The 23377-nt window shown below is 41.1% G+C and overlaps 4 protein-coding genes across 9 annotated transcripts; all 4 read right to left on the bottom strand.

Annotated features, from left to right (window-relative positions):
* Window positions 1–324: 324 nt before the first annotated feature.
* LOC112290468 (uncharacterized) lies at window positions 325–3021 on the bottom strand. Of its 4 annotated transcripts, none has more exons than XM_024536754.3 (2): window positions 2884–3021; window positions 325–1594 (listed from the first exon to the last, which is right to left on the bottom strand). In XM_024536754.3, exon 2 carries the CDS (start codon window positions 1571–1573, stop codon window positions 842–844), a length of 732 nt encoding a protein of 243 aa, XP_024392522.1. In that variant the 5' UTR covers window positions 1574–1594; window positions 2884–3021; the 3' UTR covers window positions 325–841. The 4 variants fall into 4 exon arrangements, with proteins under 4 accessions (XP_024392522.1, XP_024392504.1, XP_024392513.1 ...); XM_024536736.3 differs by having other exon boundaries at window positions 2738–2988; XM_024536745.3 differs by lacking the exon at window positions 2884–3021 and adding an exon at window positions 2586–2715.
* A 1063-nt stretch (window positions 3022–4084) lies between these two features.
* LOC112279250 (uncharacterized) lies at window positions 4085–6654 on the bottom strand. Of its 2 annotated transcripts, XR_002968934.3 has the most exons (5): window positions 6363–6654; window positions 6014–6105; window positions 5422–5583; window positions 4874–5091; window positions 4085–4537 (listed from the first exon to the last, which is right to left on the bottom strand). XR_002968934.3 is itself a non-coding variant. In XM_024513492.3 (4 exons), the coding sequence occupies exons 1-4, from the start codon at window positions 6502–6504 to the stop codon at window positions 4942–4944; spliced, it is 546 nt and encodes a 181-aa protein (XP_024369260.1). In that variant the 5' UTR covers window positions 6505–6654; the 3' UTR covers window positions 4811–4941. The 2 variants fall into 2 exon arrangements, 1 of the variants encoding a protein (XP_024369260.1); XM_024513492.3 differs by lacking the exon at window positions 4085–4537 and having other exon boundaries at window positions 4811–5091.
* Window positions 6655–7731: 1077 nt separating this feature from the next.
* On the bottom strand, window positions 7732–12202 carry LOC112283068 (leucine--tRNA ligase, cytoplasmic). 2 transcript variants are annotated; one of them, XM_024521342.3, is made up of 3 exons: window positions 12047–12202; window positions 8332–11676; window positions 7732–8089 (listed from the first exon to the last, which is right to left on the bottom strand). In XM_024521342.3, the coding sequence occupies exons 1-2, from the start codon at window positions 12152–12154 to the stop codon at window positions 8359–8361; spliced, it is 3426 nt and encodes a 1141-aa protein (XP_024377110.1). In that variant the 5' UTR covers window positions 12155–12202; the 3' UTR covers window positions 7732–8089; window positions 8332–8358. The 2 variants fall into 2 exon arrangements, with proteins under 2 accessions (XP_024377110.1, XP_024377124.1); XM_024521356.3 differs by having other exon boundaries at window positions 11991–12193.
* A 1562-nt stretch (window positions 12203–13764) lies between these two features.
* On the bottom strand, window positions 13765–22025 carry LOC112289760 (dynamin-2A). Its single transcript, XM_024535293.3, has 21 exons — window positions 21286–22025; window positions 20296–20346; window positions 19957–20077; window positions 19704–19799; window positions 19277–19341; window positions 18969–19086; window positions 18498–18831; window positions 18235–18382; window positions 17981–18082; window positions 17744–17863; window positions 17393–17476; window positions 17093–17220; window positions 16879–16963; window positions 16374–16458; window positions 16195–16268; window positions 15666–15888; window positions 15176–15363; window positions 14928–15047; window positions 14723–14790; window positions 14421–14584; window positions 13765–14318 (listed from the first exon to the last, which is right to left on the bottom strand). The coding sequence occupies exons 1-21, from the start codon at window positions 21448–21450 to the stop codon at window positions 14080–14082; spliced, it is 2778 nt and encodes a 925-aa protein (XP_024391061.1). The 5' UTR covers window positions 21451–22025; the 3' UTR covers window positions 13765–14079.
* Between the last annotated feature and the right edge of the window lie 1352 nt (window positions 22026–23377).

The raw sequence follows: 23377 nt of genomic DNA, 5'->3' as shown, positions 1-23377 counted from the left end.
AGGCCACACTGCTTCTCTGCTTTACATAATATATTACATGTCCTTGTCATTCATGAAGTGTCGAGGAAAATTTTTACAAGAAAATGGACACTGCTAAAAGCAGCATACAATATCAAATGCGTAAGTAAATCACGTTACAAAACAAACAATGAGCAGGACATAAGAGCACTTCGTGGCCCTCAATTACTTTGTAATAGTACAGCATTAGAACTGCAGCAACATTGGTGATCAACCAGAGACTCGAACACTTGCATGCACACCTTCGCTACTGAAATCTAATATTCAACAGGAACAGTAGGACAACCTCGAGACAATCTTCTGATATTCTCGCGCAAAAGTAAACCTTTGTTAAAAAATTGTAATTACATTACAATTACAGGTCCCAGTGGAAATGTTTTCATTCTCACAGAAAGACAGATCGGGAACAACAATGCAAAAGCTGTCACTTTTCTTTGAAGCACCTGTCATCAACTGAATACAGAGGACACCCTGACACCTTCTCAAGAAACTATTGAAGACCAAGTCGCAATGGTCAAGTCAAAATCTCTTACAATAAACAAGACCTCCAAAGAATCCACTGGCATGCACGTGTAGGAACAACACTCTACACCAGATTTGAATGAGGAAAAAAATGTCGCTGTAATAATGAAAAAGTCGAGCCGAAAGGGATGACCATTTCCATGAAGGACCACTGGCTTTGACGCTCACTTCAAGTTTCGAGTGAACCTGCTGAAAGCGAAAGAGTTGACCTCGTGCGCAGTTACATGGGACTTCGGGAAATATAGTATACCTCATCGCGCATACTGCTCTGTTCAAAAAATTATCAGTTGGAGACGAGTATCTAGTGAATTGCAAGATCAACAGTCTCAGGACCGAAGTATTCTTGCCACATTCGAGAGTCTCCAAATCCAGCAGACGGCACCCAAGTCACTTCGCTCATTGACTCTCTCCGTGAAAGAGAGGGCGTCAAAGGGGTTGTCGGACCAACATCGTCGTCATTAAATTCTTGAAACTTGTGTTTCCTACGAAGCTTGGATTTCACCTTCCTGAGGGTTCGAATGGCAACAAGGGTAGGCATTTTGATACACGCAAGAGCTAAAAGGTGTAGCAGAGAGAGGGGGCAACAACAAACGGCTGTACAGTCAACTGCAGCTCCTGCTATACACTTGCACATCCCAGCTTTCTTGGTGGTGAAGCGCTTAGTTTCCCATTCTTCATCACTCCACTGCCCTTGCTGCCAACGATCATTCTCACTCTTACAGGAACAATTACATACCGCACCTTCTTCTTTAAATTTACGAGAGGGCTTAGTAGCCTTTGCATCTCCAGGAGAAGATCCTTGCAACGCAGATATGCATGACGCGTGCTTCAGATGAACACCAGGATTTCCGGATGATGAACTCCTCTCACAGTCGCCGTGGAACCCGTTAGTTGCAGTTTTGGGACGAGAACCAAGAGATTCAGCAATCAGATACTTCTTGGAGTCGTTTTGTTGCACTGGTCTATGCCTGTCAGACGTCTTCGCCTTGTCCAATCTGGTAACACTTGGTGTATGCAAAGGTTGCGCAATCATCGTTTTAATTTTGTAAGATTCCTGCACACGGTTTGAAACCCGCTAAGATCCCACTAACAATAAAGTACTCCGTCATATCCATTAACTTCCAACACTAAGTGCTAACTCCAACACACGTAACTCAAAACCAACACATCTTCCACATGACATTCGCAGTATCAGGAGGAAAAAAACTAGCTACTGCCAAGCCTCTGTAAATGCTAAAGATAAGGTAGACACATTCGTATTATGAAACTGTTCAAACCAGAGACAGCAACATGATGGCCACGAAAATACTATTCCATGCACAAGCAATCTTTCAAAATTACGCTCAAACCTTCGAACATCGACAACACATGTAGTGACAACGGAAGCAAATCTACCAACTCGTGATCGAAGAAAACCCTTAAAAACTTCTTCTCTGAACCGTTTCCTAAGAAAACGGTTACACAAATCCTTGACTTCTACAGATTCAAACAATGAGACACAATCAACTAAGCAGAAACGCTGCTATGCGTGCCTCACATCCCTGTGTTTTGCAATCCCAATTTGCAATACTCAAAGCACCAAACGAGGTGTACTGGCAAATAGTACTTGCTACAGACCGAAACAAGCGGGTGGAGTTGACCCTAACCAACAACATGCTTGTCCAAAAACCGTTACGACCACTTCGAAACCGCTTCGGAAACTTTTTTTTGAAAAAGTTATCATGAGCCAAGGTTTATCAATGACAATCTAATCCTCATCTGCTTCTATGATTCCAGAAAGACTCGAAAAAAATTAAAAGAGAATAGCAAACGAACACGTTCAGCGTCGTAAAAAGCGGTAAGAGCAGAATGCCAGCTACAATATTTCGATTGGCAACCTCCCATGTGAGAAGAATTGAAACGCTCTTGTGAGCGGAGACAAAATTGTCAATCGAAAACTTACAGCAGGGTTGTGCACAAGACAATAAAATCCACAGACAAGACAACCAGTTTTAGCGAAGTATGAAGTGCGTGACGTTCAGTCAAAATTAGCGAAGAAATCCCACCATGAAGCATAACTCCACGCCCGCAAACCAAACCCTCGAGAAACACTAATCCAACACATACAGACACCTCATCGAAAAGTTGCTCGAAGGGCAAAACCCATCTCAAGTCCACGGGGAGCCTCGGATGGCAGATCCCTCGAACTGGGTCTCACCTCCCAACTCGACGAGGTCGATACCTCGGCCATGAATGATCAGCACTCAGTTTCTTTTCCCACCAGCGTAAACCATAACCATGCCGATCATCACGATCACAACTGCGACACTCTCTTGAAGCTCAAATTTGCACACAACCACAAACCTTGAGAAAACTGCAGAAGGACAACTGCAATCGCTACTCAATTCTCGACCGCGAATGCACCCAACTTCTTCAAACCTCGAAGCCAAACACCCTCCTCGTGCTCTAACAATCCAAACCTCCCGTACCCACTATTGAGCAGCCTCGCTAACGTCACGTGCGCCTCAACGAAGAAATTTCGCACACCAACACGGCGTCGCACGGTCGGCGACGCTGCATGGGCACCGCCAGCATTTCTCCGTCAGGATCCGATCCCATGATCGGTTCCGACACTCCATCGATGTGAATCGACTTCCTAATACGAGATGTGAAGTTCGCTTCGGAAAGTTTAGATGTATTGCTTAATTTAAGCATCGAAACCCTAATTTGAGAATTTGCTCAGATAGAAATTCAGGATTTGAAAAACTATTCTTATTATTATGATGGGTTTTTTTTTTTTTTTTTTTTTTGAGAGAGAGAGAGAAGTGGTAAAATTGTTACGTGTTGAAATTGAATTCAAGGACATTTTGATTCAGGTCATCTTAACTTTGACGTGGATTTAAGGGGTTTATGATTAAAATAAATAAGTAAAATGAAGTATTTCTAATTTTTTTCTTTGACACCATTTCATATAACTCTGTAATATTTTACATGGAATTGATTCATATTGCTTATTTAACCTCGTTTTGCCTAAAATCTCATCATTCTAATTAAAATAATAATTTAGTTTACCATTAAGTTATTTAGTGTTACTCTTTTTCTTTTTATCTTTTTTTCTTTAAATATATATTTTAATTTTTTTCTGAGACAGCATGATATTTTTATGTAGATTTTCTTTTTTATTACCATGATTTAGCTTGTTTTAAATGATTTATGTAATATTTTTAAAATCAAGTACATGTCATATATCTATACTACATTCATAAATAAAATAGGTATATTGAATTTTATAAAATTATAAAATTCATAAATAAAATAGATTAGACTTTTATCCTAATTTATAAAATTTATACACGGTACGATGTGGATTAAAAGTAATTTTTACAAGTCATAACAAGATATAGATTTATGTTAACAATAAATTAAAAAAACAAAACAAAACAAAACAAAACAAAAAATCCTTTTTTCTATTATTCATTGTTATAATTTAAGAAGTAGAAGCAAAGATTTATTATAATAAAACTTAGCAAGATAACCAAATAACTATGTCTGTATACAAGAAATGTTGCAGTCCTAAAATCAAGCCAAGCTTTGAAAATGCTTGTCTTTTAATAGTTTCATTTATATTGTACTAGTTCTAAGTCAAGAAACTTTGTCAAAAATATGCTCATGTCAACATTGTCAATGAGTATTATATAAAATAGTATCAACTCTATTATCTACTCTCATGTACTCATATGGACAAGCAATGGAATTGATGAATCTTCACAATTGTATCTTAAAACTGGAAAGACCAGATGCCGAATGATGCATTTTTATTGCGGTAAAGAATGGCTTTTGTCACACCTCACACATGTGCTGCAAGGGAGCTGATTCATACCTTCAATTCTTCCAAGTATGATAAGACCATTTGATCCAACAAGCAGTTACTCGGTTCCTTTCCCTGACTGCAAAGTTGCAACAAGCTTGCACTCTTCGGCCTTCAGTTCGATCGTAGTAGATCGACAGTCTGGAGTTTCTAAGTCTCAAAGCACGTTTTCAGAATTACGACTGGGTTAAGCATTGTCCAGCATTGTATGAGTTTAGTGGAACATCTGAGTGAGAGAAGGTGTTGCCATAACGAGTGCTGATCTATCTACACAGGAGGAATTGTGTAGCAAGTGATTCTCTCAACTTCAAAGAAAATCACAGGAGGACAATAAGGATAAGCGTTAATGAATCAGATGCAGTTGCAAGAGAACAACGGAAAAGGAAAGAAGCTGTAGGACTAGACAATTCTTTGAGAGCTCTATTTACAAACACAAAAGCCGCATTGAAAATTGAATCAAAATGTCCATGTTTGAAGCAAATGAACCTGAACTGTGGAAAAGACGATCGTTGTCCCCCTCAAAACGTTGGTCCCTATCTATTTAGACTGCCCCTCTAAAAATTTAGACCGGCTTCACGAGCAGCATCTGCCAACGCCTTAATGCGACCGTGGTAAACAAAACCGCCCCTGTCAAAAGCCACCTTGGTGATGCCTCTCTCTAGGCACAGCCTGCCAATAGCCTCCCCAACTTTCTTAGCCGATTCCTGCAAAAACATTTGAAGCTGTTAGCAAGAAATTTTGAAATTCACCGTGGGATTCTAATTCTGTTCTATATAATCCTCTGCATTCTAGTCGTTCAATCTGTAACTTGCTCACATTTAAAAGCTACTTCTAATTCTGTCCTATGCATGAAAGATGATAAATGAAAATAGAAGTTCAACGGTGTTATCCTTAGTACTTTTGAAGTTTGATTATTTTGACGGGGTGTGAAGCGACGACATCACATCAAAGTTGAACACCAGATAACCAAGACAGGAAATATTTTCAGTGAATACGTAAAACTGACGTGTTGGAAAATTAGAGGAGAAACTCACAATGGTTGGGCCTGCGGTATCCTCGATGGCTTCACGAATTTCTTTCGTAAGCGTGGATGCAGTGGCCAGGGTATGCTGCTTGGTGTCGTCAATGACTTGGGCGTACAAATCTTGGTTAGTGCGGAAGACAGCCAATCGAGGTCTTTCAGTTGTACCACTCAGCTGCACACAAGTTCCCAGCGTGGTATTTCATTAAAAGGATCTAGAAACGGCCAGGTATGATCACTTCAGACCTGCCCAACATAACTGGCCATCACACTAGGGTCCTTTCCAATTACTCAAATCCACACTATAGATTCACATCCATCTACTTGTACTCTTCTTGAGTTGAAAGTCTACAGGAATGCAATACCGACTTCAAAAACCAAGAATGGGACAGTTTCTGACACTATGAATTTTAGGGCAAAGTGTAGAGTGTGATCAATTCAAGCTACTTAGAGAGTCCAATTAGTAAGTCGTGACGGGCGGTATTTCTCCCACATTCTTGAAGATCTAAGAATGTAGACAAATTCTTCTCAGAATTGTTGAGTATCAAACTGCGTAACCTAGACAAGTTCGATAAGAAGCCTCACGAGAGCAAATTCCACATTACCTTCTTTCTCAAACGCCTGTGACGAGATTTCACAGACTCTCTCCGGGTTTGATCCTTCAGGGCTTCAATCTTCAATGGCTCACGCATGAAAGCTGCAAAAAAAATTAAACAGAGTCAAGTAACCAGAAATGCTGCACGTCACAGTGATGCCAATTCTGCGATCACACCAGCTGAATTTTCAATCAAGAACGAGTCACGTCACAAAACGCAACAAAACCGTGAAAAAGAAGAGTCTCGTTCCATCGCGCAACACCAAAATCCTTACCACCAATCCCATTCCGAGCAAAAACGAATCCCATGATTAAATTCTTAGAAACTAAGGACACAATCGAGCACTGAGAACACTCACATGGGCGCGAGGATGGCAGCATTGGGGATCTAATCGAGGGGGCGGCAGCAGCCAAGCCATTGAATTCCGTGAATGGGGAGCCTCGTAGCGACAGCGACAAAGTCATAGACGCCGCAGCTCCGGTCATCAAAGCTGAAGTCATTGTCACCAGCCACACCTGCGAATGATGAATTGAAATCCCACAAAAACCAACCTCCTAAAAGAGGTATAGAAGCAAAAGACGCTTCAACGAACGCAAATTGTTGCGTGGTGTCGGAACCCACAAAATCTGTTCCGCAGCGGCGAGGCTCTGGGAGGCCCTGCCAGCGTTCAGCGGAAGCGAAGTGGGTGTCTTATTCAGCCTCGAGGAAGCCAGTGTTCCCTCGCGATGTTCCCACGTTCTCTGATCCCCACGCCTCCCCCTCAGTACCCATTGGTGACGGGGTCAGGATGTTCGGCCTCGGGACCTCGCGCTGAAAACCGTGGATTTGACATCAAGCAATAAAGATAATTAATATCTATGTATATAAAAAATTAAAAAATAACGATTTTGTTTTCGAGATGTGTTTTTTTATTTTTTTTTTTTCGTGGGATTTATGCTTCGTGAGACATGAATTCATAACATATGGTTTATTTTTTCGTCTAATCTCATTTTAATTGTTGACAATTAAACACTAAATTGTTGTGTTTTCTAGCCTCTGTCTGTTTTCGTGACACAAATCCGAACATAATTACAGCAAAAAAACTAAAATCATAGTTTGGAGCTGTTCCCTCATTGTGCATGAACTTCTTAATTTCTGATTGTTGATTTTTAGCAAAGATTCCGTGTAAGGATATCGTAAATTCCACCGTTCTCAGTTTTGTGAAAGTGAATATTTTTGCACTTTTTGTAGGACATATTTGCTACCATTTTCTGCCATGTCCGAAAATTGTCCTAATTCAAAGTTTTAGCTTCATATACATGTTTTACACAGTTGTATGTTTACATGTTTTATTTTTTTCTACATGTAACAAAAACATGAGCTGCCAATATCTTAACACCTTCATCATCAAGGCAACCAAAGTCATTCAATGTAAGACGCACTGCTTACTACATGTATGCTAAGGTACTGAGAAATGCATGTGCGATGATCCCATTGAACAGAACACTGGAGCACTACCTCATTTGACTTCCATGACTATACCACAATAGTATCCCAGCCATCCAAAATTCTATCTCATCTCCAAAAGAAGGTGTTTTTTCATTGTTGCCTCAATCGTTTCCCATGTTTGCTGTGTTTTGGTTTGAAATAGAATAGAACACGGGATAAATGCTGTTAACTTGTAGTTCACACAAGCAGTTTTTCCACTCTTTTCATCAGCAGCTGTCACCGGCAAGAATAACAACTACTTTTGAAGTTAAAAATGATTTCCTGTAAGAAATCATGGTATTTTTTCCATTGCAATTGAGCAGTCGGAAAGAAAAGATCACCTCCTGTACGAAACTCTCAACAGAACTCAGGACTTTTGGAACACCTAAAAAATACCGATCTGTCCATGATAAACTACCTAGCTACACATTAATGTGCTTACTGTTTAGAATAGGAACAAGAGGCTTAAAAATCAGTCACCAAGTCAGGATCTTGCTAAGGTCTACTATTACGAGCAACCATCGGTCAAATAACATAGATCTCACAGCCTTTGCACCTTTCAAAATCTTGAAAACCTCCACAATTGGATTGGGCACAGGCATATCAAGTGTCGCAGGTCTGCAAGTACCAATTCACGATTGGACCAAGCAATTAGAAGCCACCTTCCGTGAGATGCACACATCGATTTAGCCAGAATTTTTCAAGATCACGAGTGCACAAATCCGCCACAACTTAAGTAATATGTTCAGTCACACAACCTGAGGTTCCTGAAAAGCTTGAGAGCCCAAACTTGCGTGCCAAAACACAGGAAAGATTGCACAACTTTGCACAATTTCGGATAATGAGATTTTAGGGCATACCAACAGGACATGATAATTGCGGAAAGCTCAATTCAATTTCAAGTCCGCCAAAGAGACCTCTGAAGTCGAAAGGAAAGCAGGAGCAGGGTTCCCAGGTGTTGGAGGTTTCTGCTTCAGCTGAGTTTGCTGCGCGCCCGCCATAGCCAGAGCATCAGCATCTGTGTAGGAGTAAATTTGCACCTTTTCCAATAAGAGCTGACTTGTGATGAATTCTAGATTCTCTTTCAGAACCTCAATCTCTCCAAATGGAAGCTTCACGTCCAGCGCATGCTCACCCACAGCCAGCGTCTCATCCTTCTTGAACTTGATAAACGGCATGCACTGTTGCTGGATCTGTTTAAATCCCGCCTCTTGGCCCAAACTACTACTCTTCAAGGTAGCCACAATCTCAGAGTCAGAACAGAAAGATTTTGTACTGGCGGTATACTTGCTTTTCAATATCTTTAAACACTCCTCTTGCCACCCACTATACTTCTCAGCAACATAGATGAGGGCAATAGTCAGTTTAGCAGCAGGTGGGGCAGCGCCTCCTTTACCCTGCTTAACCTTTTTAGGGGCGGATTGCTTTTGCAAAACGTTTCTCAAGGTCTTGATTACATCCTGTAAATACTTGTTAGCACGTTGCAGAATGAGGTCAATAGCACCAGTAGGGGTTGGCCATCCCGCTGTAACTGCATAACCCTCTTTCTTGAACAAATCAGTCCATACATGCTCCGCATAATGAGGGCAAATGGGAGTGATAAGCCTTGTCTGCACGTCCATAAATCTCCAAATCAAATCCTTGTGCATTCCCTCTGCCCCACACGCCAACCTGTACTCATCCCGAGCAGTCTGAAGATCATAGAAACCAGTCTTTAATGCGTCCCTGAACATGTAGTTACTGTAATGCATTTGTGTCTCCTTGATGGCGATATTCAGCTCATTCTCGAAAACCCTATCTGGGAACGAGGTAGTAGGACCTGATCGAAGCACCAAATCTGCTCCAATAACTTGTTCCATCCAAGCAATCTCCTTCGTCAGACGCAAAATAGCAGAGTTTGCCGTTTCGAAAACAAAGTTTGCATCGTCCATAGCATCTCCAGCATCAGCTAGAGCAAACCTCGTAGCATCTGCTGAGAACAACTCAATAGACGACAGGATGGTCAAGAAATTGCCGGTTGATTTAGACATCTTCTCAGAGTTCAGTAGGAGATGTCCATTGCACCGGAATCCCTTAGGCCACTTCTCCTTCGGAAACATCGCAGTATGATTGTAAATGCAAAACGTCAAATGATTCTGAATCAGATCCTTCCCTGACACACGGAGGTCAAATGGGTACCAGTACTCAAATTCAGTTCTCATCTTCTGCAGCAGTTCAGCCGGAATATTTGTCTCAGGAAGAGGACCTTCTTGGAATACATAGTCCCAGACGGCATGAGTCATATCCTCTGGCCGTACGGCACCAACGCTCTTTCCGTACATATCACCACCTTGAAGGAGATGCACTACTGTGTAAAAGGCCATATATATGGTCGAGTCCGAAAGAGACTCAATCAAGAATTGAGGGTCCCACGGCACCCGTGTTCCTAAACCAAATGACCGTGAGCATGCCCATTGATTAAGCCAACCCAGGGTGTGCTCGAAACCATGTCTGGCTTCATCATTGAAAAGTTCCATTCCTTTCAGGCACTCCTCTGACAGGGCTTTCCATTCCTCCTCTCCATACAGCAAGTACCATTGATCTGTCAAGGCCACGACACACTCGTCCCCAGATCTAGACATCACCTTCTTCTCAGGTTCACTGTAAGGGACAGCCATGCCTTCCAGCTCCAACATCTTCCGTATCAATGGCTTCGCATCTGATACTTTCGAGCCCTGGTGGTCTCCAATCAGCATTACTCCATCAGTGAATCCTTTAAGATATGTTTGTCTCTTAGCCTCTGCTAACTTCTCCTTGTCATTCTGACTTTGAATTTTCAGGTCCGTACAAACCTTCTCTGCTGCAACGTCTCCAAACCCAGGAATATTAATGATAGGGATAATCTCGAAAGGCATGACCCACTCGTCTTTCACATTAAACTTCTGACGCAATGCAGGTTTTGCCTTCAAATCTTTCATGGCCATGTAATCATCAGGAGAATCACTCGGCACGCTTGTCACGATCCCTGTTCCTTTGTCCGTCAAAATTGTGAGCATAGGCAGAGCGTAAATTGTATCGTAACTAGTAAGTGGAGACTGGAGAGGCAGCCCAATCAAATCATGCCCAGTAAGTTCCACCAGACAAGTAGGCTTCTCTGGAATCCTGGATTTTCGCTGATAAGCAAGATTGAGGGCAGCACGGTAAGTTACAATGAAGACTTCAGTGTCATCAATTTCGTAAGCACCATACTGACCGTCAGGGAGCACCCACGCATTCGTTTGGCCATACATAGTCTCAGGGCGCAGTGTAGCAGCTGCAAGAAACACCCTCCGACCAGCAAGCACTTCAAGTTTCCCTGTAAAAGGCGCCTTGATTTCCATCTTGATGAGAGTATAATCCTGAGGCTGCACTCCTTCACCTGAAGCTCTGTCATGATCTGCACAGGGTTGGCCATCAAATGGAGAATATATTGCGTACCGGGTAGCCTTTTCCACCTTGCCTTTATTTTTCAAGGTCTGAAGATGCCACCTCACAAACGAGTCGTAGTATGGGTTCATGTCAGTGGTGATGAAAGAGCGCCTCCAATCCACTCCGAGCCCGAATGACTTCAGATGCTCCTTCGCTACCGGTGGGAAAAACTCTAGCCAATAGTACGGATCCTGAAACTTGGAAATTACCTCATCGTCAAGGTCCAGCGACTGCATGATCTCCCATTGATGTTTTGCAGGCCCAGTCTTCGAGGCGGCTTTCGACTTCTTACTCTTAAACTTCGCTGGCTCGGCTTTTTCAGCCTCCTGCTGTACCTTCTCCGCGGCAGCAGCTTGCGCCTTGCTGACTGCCTCACTCTCTTCCTCTATCTGGGGAAAGACTGGAGGATTCCCATAGTTCTTAACCTCTCGCGCTAACTTATCCGCACAAGCCTTGATGGGCATACCGGTACAATGAAAGGCAAAAGGAAAGAGAACCTTCTTCCCAATCAAACGGTGATACGCAGCTGCAAACTCCAGCTTAGATATTGTGAACCCGTGGCCAAGATGAAGATACCCATTCATGTAAGGATACGGGAAATTCCCAAAGAACTTCTCGTCTTCCTTGGCTTTCTCCGACGGAGCCTCCACCTCAAAAACCTTCCCATCCTCCCACTTCTTCTGAACAGACCGTTCTATCTCCAGCAACTTATCCCGCCGCGCATGGCTCTTGGGAGCCTCCTTGCCTCCGTCCATTTCCTGCACACACACAATAACCGAAACAACAGCCTGAAATCCCCAACCCCCAAAATCCCAAACCCAAAATTCTACACCACGTGACGACGCACGAATCCCAATCGCTCAAGCGTAATAACACAAAACCTAAATCTCTCTACACGCTGTTCCACCCAAACGACATCACTCATTCCGACAACTGAGAACGCATCACTCCGGATCTACCTAAAAAAGAAAGTCACCCCGAGGTAACAACCCCACAAATCGGCCTCCAGCAGACGCAACGACACGAGAATGCGAGATGTGAAAAATGCGAAAGAAGAGCTAAGTGTACGCACTTGAGTTGAGTCGAAATGCAAGGAGAATTCGGGAGAGAGGTGGAAGGAGGGGCCACCTTGGTTGACGAAGGGCGACGCAAGAGCAGCGGGATTGGAGAGAGGGAGTGCGATGGATCGGAGGAGCCCTTGTGGTGGTAACGAAGATCATAAACCCTAAACCCCATCCACAACTCACTCGCTCACTCGCTTAATGCCCTACCAACATCGGAGACAGCAACGAGACGATCGTGGCGCCTTCGTTCTCGCGTACCACGTTGCCTCGTCACCCCCCTGCTGTGTCCACGCTGGCATCTCACCTGCCATGTCATCGTTTTGGCGGTACAGCCCGTAGGGCAGTGTGTAAAGTTTTTGCATGCCCACGGGCATGCGAAAACTTTAACAAGGTTTGTATCATGGTGGGAACTTTGGTGATTGCCAAACCCCCCTAAACACAATCTCTTTCTCGTTCTTTTAAAGTAACCCATTTACGTATATATAATATTTTTGAATAATAGGTACTATATAAAATAAGAGGAATATTAGTAGACCCAATTTTTTACTAAATTTACCCACCTACCTTAGCCATTGTGAAAAGAAAGATAAAAATGTCTTCTAAATTTATTTCTCCACTATTGGATCTGCAACCAAAAAAATCAATTACATTCTTCATGACTATCATATTCTTCATCAAGAGTGGGTCTATTTAACATTACCCTAAAATAAATGGCCCCCCTAAAGTTAAATGTTATAGACGATTTAATAATTATTGTCATATACTCTTTGCATAAAAATCAAGTATATGATAGTGTTTTGCAAGATATATTTTTGCAAAAAAAGAAAGGATTTTGAGTATGTTGTGATTATTTTACAACATTAAAACATAAGATTACAGTGACATGTGGATATCTCTGAAAAGTGAATATGAAATATAATTGATAGATTGTATTGTTTTTCGCAATCTAAGATGTGTAATGAAAGTAAGTACGTGTACCACATTCAATAGAGTGGTTAATATAGTAAAGTACAACAAAAAAATAATCTTTTTCATGAAGAAAATATGTGAACAGTGAAAAAATCACTGTGTGAGACTCTAATGAAATTATAACTTCATTTTAGAGATGTATTATTCAACAAAATCATATCAAAAGGTACAACTAAACCATAATAAAGCCACGTTTATAAAATATGAATGCATATTTGATACACTTGTATCTTGTATTTGAATATTAAAATCAAGAATAATTTCTGAGTAATTCAATTTTCATTGTCATCATATTCCAAGGGCAATCTGTTAAGTATGATGCATCTTAGTTCATAATAAAAATCTCATTATTATGCTCTGTATAAAGTAGAAAATAAGCATGCATAAGTATGGTAGCTTAAAACAAGATAATGTGGTCTTTATGATATTTATTTTCAAATTGAAAGTAAGCATATTTCACATACGTCATAATAGTGTATTTTTCATATTGAATACAATATATTGTACATTCAAAGAATCCAATTTAATTTCTTTGGTCTGAAACAAAATTTACTGCACAGACTTGTAATAGTATTTTGTAGTGCTTATAAAATTTCTGGCATTTAAATTTGACAAGTACACTTTTTTATTTAAAAATTATCATAAAGCATTGAAGCAAAATTCTGTTGCTGTATACACCTTCATCAATGCAAACAACTAAATTTTCTATTATTAAGTGGAATTGCAAATAGTTTGAGTACTTGTTTTCGAGAATATTATAATGTTATCTTCCAAGTGAATGGCAATTTGAAGTGTGAGTACACAACATGAGCATAGATGAATGTGGAGCGAATTATATAATGAAGAAATAATGGGTTTGCTCAAAATGAAATAACACGGCACAGGGCTTGGCGATGACAACGCCCACTCTTGACCCCACATGACAGCAGGAAAAGAATTAATGCCACCTAAGCTGTATCTGTTGCTGATGAACATGTTAAAACGAAGCTAGCAACAGAATACAGACCATGCACGTAAAAATCTGATGTCTCGTTCTGTCTGCAGTCTAGAGGAGCCGCAAATCTTTTAGTTGCAGCATTTTCCAGAAGATCCACATAAATCGGACCATTTGTAAAAACCAAAATCCTTCTAGTATTTATACATGGAGCCACTACCTGGGGGAGGAGGTGGTGGAGTTCGACCTGGTGTTCGACGACTAGCGCCCACATCACCGTTGTCGCTGTTGATGTTCCGGGAACTCCGGCCATTCATAGGAGACTCATTTCTAGATGATCGTGAAGGTGATTGGGAAGGCCTGACTGCTGCTTCCTGAAAAGCTACGCGCCAATCCTCCGCCCCCTCTACGGCACCGTCGGCTTTGGAGTCCGCTGTGACCACAAACAAACATCATTCGTCAGGTTGCACATCTTGATCCACTTATCTACCGTCAAGTTTCTGCTTCCTATGCATTTAAATACTAAGAAACTTACAGCTTGAATCGTCAACAGATGCAGCAGATGCACGAGCTTCATGCAAGCCCAGTGTCTTGGTCAACTTCGCTAAGGCTGCTGCTTGTTTGTGGGCCTTCTCTCGACGCGCCTTGACCTCTTGATCCTCCATTAATAGTTCTTGAATTCTTGCAGTCGCCATACTACTGTAGCCCACAAAAAATACAGTAACATATTCAGTAAGAGACCTGAACGAGTTATGAGAAGACAAAAGCCTTCAATACTCCATACATATAATGACAGAGGGTGCTGTCTACATCTTCAACAATAACAGTTATGCGTACCTGATGGAGCTGTAAAGTTGGTTAAGCATAGCATCCTTAGCTCTCTCCACTTGGCAAAGGACCACTGCCTGACATACGAAAGGTGGGAATAAATCGCTTAGATTAGTACCGCTTACGACAAGCATAATCGGAACATTGTCTATTATTCTGCAAACTGATAGTCATTCATAATTTTGTAGAAAAAATAAATTAAAAATGCACTTACTTTGGGAACATTGGCTGCCAGACTGTTCAAAACTGCCTCAACATAATCTCTAACTTCCTGTGCCATGAGTCTTAAATCCTCTTCAGGATCTGTAGGTCTTCGAAGAACAGTGGAAGTATCCTGATGTAAAAATAGAAAACAAAGAAAAACAGACCATAAAAATTAGCATGCAACTAGGAAACGACTGTCTAAGAATATTGAGACGGAAAAACATGACTGGTATTCTAATGGGTTTTCACTTCACTTACTGAGGACGCATCAGTCGATCCTGGGCGTACAGATGAGTTATTATCCGAATCCTTAGATGACCGAACTGAATCCTTGGAAGATTTAACTGATTCGCCTTGACTGCTCGAATCAATGCAAGCTTTAAGCTTGGACATCCATTCAAGCTTCTCGGCCATGGTTTCAGCCTTCAAATGAACTGAATGCTCCGCTGTAAGTTCGATTTACCCCACGAGCAGTTAGATAATTATGTATTGTTGAAAACGGAATTGATATATGCCAGCAAAAATACTTCAGAGCAAGCAGAGAGCCAAGAAGACAACACAAAGTAGGATCCGAGGATATAGGAATCGCAACGTGAATACGATTCCCAGAATCGCAATTACACTAGTTCCCACCAAGTGCAGTCTCCACATTGCTCAAGAGATTTACTGCATTAGAAGAGGCCTATCTCCTAAAAATGAAACGAGATTAATATTAAATGAAGATATAGAATTGCATTTTGAGTAATACCTTTAAGAAGTGTTTTGTACGCCACTTTATGACTCACTCTGAAGATCAAGCTAGCCGTGGGATCTTCTTTCTCCGATGTTCCATTAGATGACGACTTACTCTTGGATGATTTGCCATTGGACTCCTCAGCTCCAGACTGCTCGGGACCATCTTCCAGAATACACTCCTCCAAAGCAATTACACCTCGGAAATTTCGTTCTTCAGGTTTTTTGGTATATGCTAGCTGGAGAAAATTTGAGAAAAAGTATCAAAATCGGAAATTCTAACTGTTGGGAAGATTCAATCATTACAAGTATTCCAAGTACTTAAATACTGAGCTCCTCTATCAGACTCAAAAAGGTATATCAATGCAATCAAGGTCATATTCGAACAAATAATATAAGTCGTTTTCATTTTCTAAAAAACAAGATATCAAAACCAAGACCAAAACCAAAAAAGATAGTATATATAATCGTGGCACAAACTCAGTGCACAGATGTTTTCTTTCTGTCAACATGCTTCAGAGCTATCTGGTGGAACGGAAGCGTACCTTGCACGTCTTCTCGTTAAGTACAAACCAGCGCTTGGCCCACTCATTCTTGTCACTTTTCTTCAACAAGTAACCTATTCAAACCACAAGACGATGTTTCACATCATCCACCTTTTATAAGAAACGTGAAAGATTAACGTGTGCAACCAATGAACCTGACACTCAACAAAAACCCATACCAGCAGAATTATCGCCGATGGTCTGCAACACTGGTGGGGCATCCTTTTTGGGCTCCTCTTTCTTGGTACTTACTAGAGCAGTTGCCTGTACACCAACCGGTACAATCAGAACATATCTAACTCACTTTACAGCTTGCGATTACTACCAATTTGACGATTGGGTTCATTGTTACAATCCAACAACTAAGGAGAATGATCTTAGGCTCATAAGACCATGATTCCTCAGAGGAAATCTGATCATATTAACTCCCTCTATACCTAGGAAGGTATCGAAAGAGCTCAAAAATGAACAGACGCTCTAAGTGCCTGGGAGTGCACAATGGCAAATAATTATGTTCTGGAGTATCAGCACGACAGTACCACGACAGATTAGACAATCACTTCATGCGACGTTATATTTGCATACTGAAGATGATGACACTATTACCCCAAGCAAAAAAACATAATTTACTTTCAAAGAAAAGCGTGCGATTCAAAAAATTACAGTACTGATAGAAACACCCACCTTACTCAGCAAGGATTGCTCGGCTTCTTGAGCTTTCTTTGACTGCACTCCCTGTAGAGTATCCAGTTTCTGAGCCCTTTCCATCCTGTGTACACGAAGTAGATCCCACAAATCATTCCGTATCTCGTGATATCAACCAAATGAGTCAAGAGATCGTTCTTTTAATTCAAGAGATCCAGCTGCCTGTAATTTTAACAAGGATACTCGCACGTACCTGCGTTGAACTAGTCTAATAAAGTGTTGAGGTGGAATGAATACGCGCTCCATATCAACAAGAGCAACGGCCATATTCTTGGCTTCAATCCTGTATCCCTCCAAAGCTGCACTGGCGATTGAGACAATCTGAAACGCAGGACAACTACGTTAGAATCCTCCAAGAAAATTCTCTGAAGTAGTAGCTTCAAATTAAAATGAAATAACGTAGAAAGAGCACGACACATGATTACAAGATGATCAAATGATGGACCAATTAGAAGGATAATCGCAGAGGAACAATTAGAAAGCAAACAATTACCTCTCTCTTCAAGGGAGGATATCTTCCTAACCCCGGAGTTCCACTTGCAGAAGCTGATACTATGTCCACAAGAACACGATGGACCTGTATGTCCCAGGGTGTTATCTCAAATTACTATGCATGTTACAGGATAAGCAATCAAAATTGTCCATTTACAAGCAGGAAACACTGGTGCAACTCTGATATGCACTGCCTAGGCATGCTGCATTGTATCTATTAGTACCATGATGTACTGTCTCAGAGAGAGGTCAACAGACTAAAACTTAAAATCAATCACCCTAAGGTCCATAAGACGGAGGAAAGAATTGTTATGAGAGCCAAATCAAGGCAAGTTGTTGCGAGTAACCATACCTCATCTACACAAGACTTTGCCGGCTCTTTGGCCAACTCCAAGGCCTTTTTAATGATTGCTCTCAAACCTTTTTCAGGTGACAGGAGGTATGGCTGATATCCATCTGCTTCAAGTACCAACTGCACCAAAAAGGGAAAGAAATACTAGGTCAGATACTTTTCACATGTGTGCATCGTGTGTATCGTTCAGCCATTGAAATCAAATTTCAAGTGCTCAAAGTTCAATGTCCATAATACCTTTTTAATACTGCTGATCTCGAACATCTGATCAAGCGGCAGACCCTTAATCCTTTTAGGCAGCACACCTTCAAAACTTGCCACGATTTTCCAACCTTGCCCCTGTAGAGATACCACTTGTCTCATTACTGGGAATATCTATGTATTTATGTGTGCATGTAACTGGTGTGATGGATAACGATTCACATGGAAAATTTCTATTTGATGCATGAGCTTGAAATCGAAAACTGAAAAGGGCACACAGTTCAGCTTACTTCTCCAGTGTTAATATGGGCTAAAAATCTATCTTCAAACTCCCGACACAACTCCAGTGCAACTGCAACGGTGCCTTCTGAACTGGTTACTCTTAGTTCCCCAAGCCTTGCTAACTCCTCATTCACCATTTGCGACTTTCCCTCCAACCTGCAGAATAAGGCCATCGGATAAGAGATATTTAGATAGCGTGTGCAGTTTACGTTCGTAACTTCCCCACAATGTTCTCATACTAACAACAGATACAGAGAATAAGTAACTTTACCCAGAAAGAAGGTTTGGAATACGCTGTTTCAGCCGAGACTGGATTTTACTAGCCAAGGTTTCCAACAAGGCAATTCGCCCTAATTTCGCTGGTGGGGCACCTTTCAAAATAGAATTCAACGATTCCATTTCAGCCTTCCACGCTGTGTCCAGCGGATCTTCAGAACTAGAATGAGCAGCTGCTATTGAGACGGACTGGCCAATTAGAGCAACCCAAGGCATGTCCTGAGTGTTAGAAGGACCTTGACCAGAAATAAGAGCATTCACAGCAGCCAAGCTTCTCGGATCTGAAGCGGCTTGATCGACTTTGCTGATTACACCAATAGTTCGTGAACCTGCACGGAGTTTATTTCAAAAACTGGTAAATTAGTCACAAGCACATTGAGCGCTCTTCCAGTGTCCAGCGTTATTTCAGTCTAAATGAACTCAAAATCTACACTACAGTGCAGACTAGAACCCCAATGTAACTCACCATCTGAGTCCAACTCTTGAGCCAGTTTCAAAGCTCGATTCACAGCCACGTCCCTACAGGACGTAGCAGCAATCACAACAAGCAATATGGTATCATTATTGGCAGCCAGATCATGTGCCTGCAAAAACGAGACATGGGACCAAGATACACATGTTACAAAACGATCGAAGATATAAACCTTGGATCCTAATAAAGACTTCATCCATAGCATTAGAATATAAACAGAAGGAATCAAACACAACACTGAGTACGAATATGACTTCAGTTTATGATTTGCACCACCCGACGGCGAGAAGTAGGGCACTCACAGGTGAGTCATCAATGGATCCCCGAGAATCAATTCCAGGAAGATCTATCAACTTCAATGGAGGACCTGAGCACAATGAGATGCATTATTATAAAATATTCTCAATAAAGCGACATTTATGCTTAATGCGCCACGACTTTTTTCATCTACGCCAACGGCAGCGATATGTGAAATTCACAAAAATTCAGACACACCAGAGTCGAAGGTGAAACCATATTCCGACCAGACACTAACTGTTCACGGCAAACAATGTTGCTGGTATTGTCAAAAACTGACTTTATGATCACAGACACTAAGAGATTGCGAAAATTAGACCAACTTGTGGGTATCTGACAGAAAGGTAGAAGCCAGGATCAATTAAACATCTTTGTCACAGTTAGCTAAGCGTAGTGTAGTGACGCTAATAAAAGTCACGAACGACCACTCACCTGAGTTTGAACGCAGCGTGAGACGGATCCCGTCACCCCTTCCCTTGGAAGAACTGACACTCTTCAAACGACCTTGAAGTGAGTGCCTAATATCACCTAGACCACATGACAGAAATAATATCAACCAGTGTCTCATCTGATCACAAATGGACAGTTTAAGCACAATAGAATGCCACGAGAAGAAATGATTGTCCACTCAACATATCAGAGCCTACTGAGAAAACTAAAAAAAAACATGTGCCGCTGAACTTACTGGCGGAGACATTCTGCGTTCTTCCTTCCAAAACAACTGCCAACCCTCCAGGTCTACCAGATTTATCCCGCTCCATATCAATAATGATCGGGGCACGAGTAGCACCATTTTCCCCAGTCGGCTGGAGAACTTGAAAGTGTCAAACAGGTAATAAAAAAACTCTAAAGCATCGTTTAGTGAGAGGAGATCCAATTTTGCGGTGTGCGACAATCATCGTATTGAGAACATTGCTGAGGTATTGTAATTCATTCTAGAGCTAATACGAACCCTTTTCTTTTCATGAATGGTCTCTTGAGCAGACTCAACAAACCTTCACTTATACGGTAGGACAAGGCTTACCAGGACGGGATGACCAATAAGGCTGTTGAGAACAGCTGACTTTCCAGCACTCTGTTCAAAAATGACAACAAGTTTAAAAAATGTAACGCATTGTGAAGCTTCAGATCAGAAAATGGCAAGATGGTGTCAAAAGCAGAAACAGAGGCTTCCGCCGTGTAGAAGATAACGAGCATAGTTCTTGTCGTGATAGAGTTCGAAGTAAGGCAACACTGAAACTCTGATATCCCTCCAAGGAACCTACATTTATTAATATTTTTTCAAACTACATGTGTAAATTCAACACCTTACTCCGACATCACAAACAAGTACATGTCGAAACTGGTGATTGTAGATTAAGTAAACTGGTACAGTGCATCAATAGCAGGGGAGAAAGGACGCTGTACACTTAGCGTTAAAATTTGTACGTCAAATAGGAGTTTTCAAAAGTTTGAATACTGTAAAATTCCACTTCGGGCTGATAATACATCACCAACATCAAATTTCGACGAAGGATTAAGTGATAGATATACGAATAGGTACAACTATGAATTTCAATCAAATCCGGAACGTCTATGACTTGAAGATTCGCGAATACATCCAACTTTAGATGTACGCAGCGCCATTTGTTCGAGAATTTCTTATATTCCTTCCTTTGGGATTCAGAACTACATTGGACGAAGACTTGCGAAAGCACTCGCAAACTAAAATCTCAAAAAGTGCTCTCAAAAGTAAAAGAGGCGGATCGAGCCCAAGTCAATTATTGCGTCTTCTAAAATAAGACTGGATGAACCTGCGTTGCGATAAATCGTGATTACGAAGAAGTCCTACTTCAAACACACCCTTCTCTCAGCATTGAGCTGTCCGCGTTCAATCACAACAACCTCGGATCTCAACTCGTCATTCGAGATCCTACCACGATCAGTTGTCCAAAGGACATAAATACGCATTATGATGCCCTAAATCCAAAGGGACAGGCTATTTCGATACGCGGACTTACGGACGAGAACATACCACATTCCCTAGTGCAATGGCACTGAGAAACGACGTCGACGCTGTAGTCGCATCTCCTTCCTGGTCTGCCAACACAGCACTGGCTTGCGACATAGCCTCCGCGACTGTAATCAAATTCTCCATAACTCCCACGAACCGCTCCGTCGCAGCTTTACTGTCCCCCATCCTGACGACAAACCCGATCTACACCTCTTCACTGCTCAATCTCACTCCTCGTCCGAACAACCTCACTCAGCTCCCGACACTCGTCGTCGTCACCTCATCCAACCTCTAAACCAAGCCCAAGCCCGGAACAGAGGCAATTGCTCGAAACGCAATCCACCCTAGGGCAACGATCCAAGATCCGATCAAATCTCGAAACTCCCTTCACTCACCATCCCCGTCACCATCACCATCCAACTAAAGCTTCAACATCACCATTCTACCACGGAGTCTTCACAAGCAGCCCGCTGCAGTGCCCGCTGCAGTGCCCGCCCCTGCCATCACTCACTCCCCGGTCTAGACTCCTCCCACTCCTCCCACTCCTCCTTTCCTCACCCCGTTTTGCAGTGTCACTAAATCTAACTCCCTCCAGTAATGTACCTCATCTGATTGCTGGACTCGCAACAATACGGGATCTAGGTGGAAGAGTCCGAGACAGCGAGCGAGCAGAAGTAGAAGGTTAAGCAAAGCAAAGGCGAAGGCGATGACGCTGGCGATCGACTAAGCTTGCAAATCCTCCGGGAGTGCTCGCAAGTGTGAGTCCAATACAAATGAGGGACGCGGTCATGGGAGCAGTAAAAATGTATTGGGAGCGACCTCGTTTCATCCTTCTGGTCCTATTCCCACGCGCTTTACCAACCTCCTTTGTCTAGTTCTCTAAAACCCTCGAACCCTTTTCCCACTCACCCCTCCACCCCTCCCCCACGATCCTTTTCCCACTTGGCCACTTTCCGCCATTCTTTGTCTGCCAAAGCTGGGATCCATTTCCCGCCTCCATTTTTAGCTTTGAATCTGGCAGGCTGGTTCGGGACCGAGCCTGAGGTTCGGCCTGGCCTGGTCTTACTCTACCTTTGAGAGAATTGAGAATATAGAACGATTTTTGGAGTAATTTCCAATATATTAAATATTTACTTAACAATATATATATATATATATTTATATTTATATATTTATAATTATTTAGCTTAAAACATACACTAAAATATTTATTGATATCATCCAAGTTCCTCATTTTGATTTTGATTTTGATTTTTTCTTTTTTTAATTCTTTGAGAGGATATTGAAGATACTTTTGTTCAGTTTATGTCTTTGAAATTTTGAAATTTTTGCACATTCTATTGAATAGTAAAATAAAAGTCTTCAAGAAAAACATGCCGTTTCTTTTAGAAATGGTATAATATATCAATTTGATGTGTTGTAGTACATCTACTTATGTTTACATCCTAAGATAAGTATTGTCTTAACAAGACTTCTATTGCTTTAATAGAATTGTAAAATGGATTAAAGTAAAATAGAATAGATAATAGAAAAATACTATTATTGAACAAAAGTTAAAATCACAATTTTATAAATTTAACCATATAATAATAAAAATTGATATTTAAAAGTTAATTATGTGTAAAATATGGTCAAACATTATCTCTCTTACAAAAAAAATAAGGACATTTGGCATATGAAGGTTCATTTGGAAGATAGGGAGGTGTAAGCAACAAATTTGCTTTGAATAGGTTCTAAAGATCAAAGTTAATTGGAATTTTTTAGATATTTATAGATCTAAAATTTTGATGAATTTAAAATTTGAAGAACTCATAGAAGATGCTAAAAATAAATTATATATTAAGTTTATAAAGAAATTAATATTTCAATAAGAAGGTCTAGCTATTAAAATATAACAAGTTTATCAAGATATATAAGATGGTTGAAGTTGATTTTAAAAAATAAAATAGAAATATTATTTTAAAATTTAAAGATGATTATAGTTTTGCAAAAAAATCTTTACAAAATTAGTTCAACAATACTTGATGTAATGATTTCAAAAAATATTTTTGGTATTTTTTTTTAAATTATAGATGTAAGTATCTTACTTCATAGCATTTTAAAAGTATTATTC

Source organism: Physcomitrium patens, chromosome 1 (genome assembly GCF_059467195.1).
Source record: "Physcomitrium patens ecotype Gransden chromosome 1, ASM5946719v1, whole genome shotgun sequence".
NCBI classification, from domain to species: domain Eukaryota; kingdom Viridiplantae; phylum Streptophyta; class Bryopsida; order Funariales; family Funariaceae; genus Physcomitrium; species Physcomitrium patens.
This window is presented reverse-complemented; position numbering and strand designations above follow the sequence as displayed.